Source organism: Hipposideros armiger, unplaced genomic scaffold (assembly GCF_001890085.2).
Source record: "Hipposideros armiger isolate ML-2016 unplaced genomic scaffold, ASM189008v1 scaffold_443, whole genome shotgun sequence".
NCBI lineage: Eukaryota > Metazoa > Chordata > Mammalia > Chiroptera > Hipposideridae > Hipposideros > Hipposideros armiger.
The window spans coordinates 104,179-110,305 of NW_017731793.1; the positions used below are offsets into that span (position 1 = coordinate 104,179).

The following is a 6,127-nucleotide window of genomic DNA, read 5'->3' on the forward strand; positions in this document are numbered from 1 at the left end:
CTCTCAACTTCAGCCACCCTCTACCATCTTCAAATCATGTTCACATACCAGCCCCACCCACAGAAGGGACGTCCCATGAGTATTAACTTCACAGCATTTCCGTTACAGATCACAATGATTTTCACAGCAGTTTGGAAAGGCCTTGTTCACCACTCAGGATGAAATTAGTCAGGACGGCAGATGGAAGCCAAACTATAAGCTGCCTTGCAGAGAAATTTTTCAGACTAAAATTTTGTCTAAAAATCTTTTTTCTATGGGACACACCAGACTAGAGGCTGTTCTTAAGTATGTCATTTCCTTAACATGCCAGCACTGAAGATTTTTAATAACCCCTGGAACTGAACTGAACTTCTTAATTGGACTTAGGATTAGCCATGGTAAACATGAGGAAGACATGTTGGGACAGTCTGAAGTAATTATTGATATTTGCCTGTAGGCAACTCAGCTCACCGAGCGCCCAGCCTGTGTGAAGAAAGATTACTCCAACTTCATGGCGTCCCTGAATCTGCGCAACCGTTATGCGGGCGAGGTACTTCCCCTGTCCCTGTGCCTGTGTCCGAGGCCCTTCAAAATGTCCTCTTGTTCTGATGCCAGTCACCTCCTTCCCAATGGAAAGTGAACGAGGGGTCTGGTGAATGTGGAACTCACTCATTTAAGGGGGACTTGAAGGTGTGGGGCCCTGGGACAATCAGCACAGTCTGGAGCATTTATGACAATTACCATACTGGCTACACTGATGCATTCTGTTTTTCTGGCTTTTTAAATTTTTTTTATTAAGTGGTAGCAAACATTCAAAGTACCATGCGTTATCTGGGACCGTTTGTGAGGTGTATGTGCTATTATTCCAATTTTACAGATAACGAAACTGAGGCTCCCTAGTCACACAGGGAGAGCGGAATTGGGAACCACATCTGACCACCATGAGGGCATTTGTCCACCACACCACAGTTTATCTCAGCCTGACAAGTCACCTCACCTCTCTGGGCCCCCGTTTCCTCATGCATAAAACACAGAAGCTAGCCTAGCCATTTCAGAGGTCCCTAAAATTTTGCCAGTTGCCTGGTCTGAGTAGGGGGCTCACCTCCCACCAAGAGTTCTGCAGCTTGCTTATTCCAGCAGTCNATCTCAAAGCTACATGAGCAAGCATGACTTTGAGGCGAGCTTCACTGCTTTGAGGTATGCTGGCTTTCTTTGTTATTGTGGGAGCAGAGTAATATGACCTCGGCTTTGTGCTGTGCTGCAGGAAATGACAGTAAAAAAACTCCAGATTAGGAAGATGTGCCATGCCAGGTCTGACTCTGAGCCCTCACTATGACATTGAAGCCCAGCTCAGGCCAGAACTCCCCCGTCCTAGGGCTGGTCATGTCCCAACTTCAGGGACCCCCAAACCAGCTGCCTACAGGGAGTTCCCCACACAGTGATGAGGCCCTTATGATGGCTTTTACCTCCCTGGACCTTCCTTCCCCTGCAGTTACTGACTCAGGACATACGTTTCACAGTGGCTGTGTGATGCGCTATGAGTGTGGGCTCTGTCACACCACCTTATGCAAGAATTACAGACCGGGATGTATGTGGGCACCCTGTACCCAGGAGCCTTGGTGTTAGAACATAGCCCCTGTATTAGTGTGCTGGCTACTGTAACAAAGTACGACAGACTGGTGGCTTAAACAACAGAAATGTATTTTCACACGTTTCTGGAGGCTAGAAGTCTGAGGTCAAGGTGTTGGCAGCGTTGGTTTTTTCTGAAGCCTCTCTCCTTGGCTTGTAGGTGGCTGTCTCCTCCCTGTGTCTTCACATGCTCCTCCCTCTGTACATGACCTTGTCTTCATCTGTTCTTCTTATAAGGACATCAGTCCTATTGAATTAGAGCCCACCCTACTGACCCCATTTTAACTTAATCACCTTTTTAAAGACCCTATCTCCAAATATAGTCACATTTTGAGGTGCTGGGGGTTAGAACTTCCTCACATGGACTTGGGGGGACACAATTAGGCCACCACATAAGTATCCACAGTATGCTGGTGGCCATCCTCTGACAGCCCAGATACACTGACCTCGGGTTGATCACACCTTCTTCCAGAGCATTGTGAAGGACTTCGCTGCACGCTGTGGAATGATCCTACAGGAGGCGATGAAGTGGGCGCCTACGGTCACCAAGTCCCACCTACAGGTACTTTCTTGAAATCATCAAAAAGCAATCTTGTTAAGCTCTTTCAAACCATCCAAAGAGCTTTGCACAAACTCAATACAAACAGCACTAGTGTGAATAAACATGCCAAAAACATTAGTCTAGTGCCTGAGAGTAATAGAAACCTTGGAAGCTGACCTGTGCAGGGGCACCTTGAGGGGTAAGTGTACAAATTGGGGGTGAGGAGCACAGGTGTGGTGGGATCCGTGGGCAGGTGGGCCCAGGGAACCCGACCACTCACACCAGACAAGGTGTCGGTCTATGGCAGTACTTAGAGCTGCTTGTGAGATGGGCAAGGGCGGCATGGTGGTCTGGGAGGCCTGGCAGACTGGCAGCAGCTTCCAGAGCGGAGTGCAGGGACTAGACTGAGAATCCTGAAACGGAGGCAGAGTCAGGACTCGTGCCCATTAGAGCTCCATCTGGACTGCATGTGTAACTGCACAGGAGTCCTTTCAGACCAAAGTAGTGGTTTGTAAGTGAGCATCGCTACACGGTGAGCCACTGCTCTGAAGACGGTCAAGCAGAGATGGAACAAAAATGCCACAGTGCGTGGGAGGAAACAGTCACCTTAAAAGGGATCAAAGATAAGAAAAATGGCACTAGAAGAAATTTGGCTTCACAAAAAGCAGGTGTGTGTCAAGAGGAGCTTGTGAAGTTGATCTCAGCAACACTTGTCAAGATAAAGCTAGTTCCAAAGAGTTTCTGGGTGTGGAATCCAGGGAGAGTAGAGCAGCTAGCTCCAAGGCCCTTGCGGGCTTTTTGGAAATGCATTTTGCAAGAACCCATGGGTTGTGCCTAGGATCACTGTAAAGTTCCCCTTTCCACAAACATGTTGGAACAGTGAGGATGGAAATACTAGGGGAATGAAAAAGAGCCTTGCATTGGGCAGGCTTACCAGCTAAGCTGGACAACGCTGGGCCTTGTAACTAAACTATGCCTGGAACTTGACGACTTGTAGCTATCTAGTATATATACTGGTTTTCTACAGACTGTGGTAATTCCTCAAACTGTTCATAGGGGGAAATGTCTGATCTCTTTTGGTTCACATAGTAGCGAGGGGCCTTAGCTCCTAAAGCTGCAGTCTAAGGAGGGGAAGCCCCCTTTCATTCCTGAAAGGGTTTGGTGGACAAAAAAGGGGTCAATAGAGAGAGCTGTTTATTTTCTCAGGCCTGGCCCAAGAAGGAAGTGAAAAATGAGAAGGCCTGACATGGTCTTGATATTTTCACTAGGTGTCACCTCAGGCCCTCTGTATCCTTTCCCCCTGCACATTCAGTCTGTCTAAACCCCCGCCCCATCAGCTGTCCTGCCCTCACTGCCGGCCTCACTGTCCCTTTCCTGCCTGGGCTTCCTGCCTACAGCCTCAGCCAGCCCTGAGCCGTCTTCCATGCTGCCCTCCACTCTACCCCAGTTTCAGTAGCAATCGGCTCAGTACCTCTCTGCTACATGTGTTTATTAGCCACTCCCCATCACCATGGGGTCCATGATTGGGCTTCTGGGCCCCTAGGAACCCTCCAAAAACATTGGTGCACTTTTGTGTGTAGATGCCTGTGTGCATTTTCCTGAGGGGAATTATGTGGTGCTCCCTAAACTCCTTCACCTGGCACACAAGGCCTTTTGGACCTGGCCTATCTCTGGCTTGGGCTTGCCCCCTGCTGTCATGCCCCTTGTGCAGTGCTAACCCCAGGAGTCCCCAGAGCAGGAGCCCCCCCCCTCACACCTCCAGGCTCTGCCAGGTGTGCCTCTGCCTCTGTGCCCCCTTCCACCAGTTGGCCAGGCAGACTCAGGCACTCACTCTGCCTTCCTGCTGTCTGGCACACTGCCCCTCGAGCAGGGCTGCTGCAGCAGTAGAACTGCCCATGTGCCCACAGCAGGACCAGAGCTCTGCCACTGTTTCTCCAGCACTGGCAAATGGCAAGTGCTTCCAAGGATGTGCTAAGGAATCAACAGTCCTCTCAGGTTTTCTATGTGCCGGCTGCTCTGGGGACCAGCTTCATCCTCATTCACATGGGGGCAGCAGCGAATCAGAGAGAGGCTCTCACTGAAGGTCCCACAGGAGCTGGGAGGGGGTGGACCCAGCACTAGAACCAGTGTTTGCTCCACTTCCTCACACCTCAGTTTGTGAAGTGTTATTTTTAACCTTTAAAGTAAAACAGTATTTTTTCCTATTTCAGGAATATCTGAACAAACATCAGAACTGGATGTCAGGACTGTCTCAGCACACAGGACTGGCCTTGGCCACCGAGAGCATCCTTAACTATGCCGGCTACAACAAGCAGAACACGACTCTCGGGGTACGTGTGAGCTCCTTCACCCATGGCAGCCAGTTTGGGGGGAAAGGCCAGAGCTGATGTGTAGCCGTTCCCCAAAGCCTCCTGGGCACCCACGTGCTGCATGTGTGAGGGGCACTCGAAGTGTCTGTCAGCAGATTGGATCCCCTTGAGAGAGCCCCGGGTTCAGAAAAGAGCTGGCCAGTAAAGCAGGCATTTCCTTAACTGTGCTTCTGTTTTGAAAATATGGGTTGATCAGCTCTAAGCTTGATTCATGAATGAGATCAGGTTTGGATTTCTGCAAGTCCACATCCACGAGGAAAGAAACTGATCTCTATTAGACACGTCAACATTTTATAGTCACGTTGATTTGAAATGTTCAACAACTTCCTAATAGTCCTGTATTCAGCATATGCTAAACTGCACACACACATCTTCGGCTTCATCTTGTTCTGCTCAAGATTAACTTAGAGGGCAGCACATCCACTAAGTTGTGCTTTCTTAATTAAATTAGAGCCTAAGATCAAAGCAGGGCATTGACAACAGGTGCTCTGACCAGCAGCATTGTGCTTTGGCATCTCCCGGCCTCAGGGCCCATTGTAGGGCCTCTGTCGAGCCTCAACCCAACATGGCTGTATGTGCCGTAGGTGTTTCTTAACTCTCTTGGGGTCGAGTAGGGGGAGGCTGCCCCGCCTGTCTGTTAAGGACAGTGTATGATGGAGGTACAGCAGCTGAACACCAGGGACGGGGGGGTGCAGCAGGGAACCCTGCCACCCCAGGAGGAAGGGAGGAGCCCATTAGCAGAGCCAGAGGAAGCCAGTGTCTGCTCCCCTGTCATCCTCAGAGCACTCACGGAGGTTACTGTGTTTTCTCTGAAAATACCAGCATCCCAGACACAGGCAGCAGAGGCCTGGCTTTCGCCTCCCATATCTAGCTCTGGCAGGGCCCTGTGGCATAGGCTCAGCTCCCCAACCTGGGTCTTTCCACCACTGAGGACACAAGCAGAGGCCAGAAGCAGTGCTCACAGACTAAGGATGCATGTGACAATTCGTAGTCTTCCTCTAGGCTCTAGCCAGCTGAATTTTGAGAGATAGATTTTGCCTAAAAGACTTAAATCTTACTCCTCAGAAATCAGATTTTGGTTAGGTTTTTCTCTTTTCTGTTGCTAAAGAGGAAAGGATACTTTTTATTTTGTGTTCTGATTTGTTGCTGTGCTAGAGATCCTGGTCTAGGCGCCCTGCTCCGTGGAAAACAAAGGCGTCTGCAGGCTCCAGGGTGACATCTCCCCATCATAAGGCACTGGGAGGGAAGGCCTGAGGGGGGCCATTTCAGAAGTGTGATTTTAGGCCAGCGGGTCACGCTGCCCAGAGAACTGAGTCAGAAAACCTCTGCAAAGCCATCCACCCCACCTTGGTACTTGGCACAGAAGCCAGAGCTCAAGGGAGGGAGCTGGTCTGCCCTGCAGCCCACCTATGCCATTTGCTGCCCCAGGGCTGTGCAGACACCTTGAGTCCCCATACAGCCTGGTGAGAGGGCCACTGTTATCCCCACTTTGCAGGGTAACACACTGAGTCTCACGGACAGTGAGCGACCTCCTCAGGGTCTCACAGCTGATTGACTGCAGGGCCAGGTTCCAGGGCAGGCTTGCTTCATGCTGAAGGCTATATACCAT

At 50.3% G+C, this 6,127-nt stretch overlaps 1 protein-coding gene across 1 annotated transcript in view; it reads left to right on the forward strand.

The window, feature by feature from the left end:
• PI4KA (phosphatidylinositol 4-kinase alpha) overlaps window positions 1-6,127 on the forward strand; it is a 120,792-nt gene that overhangs the window by 79,054 nt on the left and 35,611 nt on the right. The window contains exons 27-28 of the mRNA XM_019665394.1: window positions 2,081-2,170; window positions 4,360-4,479. Coding sequence (XP_019520939.1) covers window positions 2,081-2,170; window positions 4,360-4,479 — 210 coding nt within the window. The remainder of the gene's footprint in view (window positions 1-2,080; window positions 2,171-4,359; window positions 4,480-6,127) is intronic.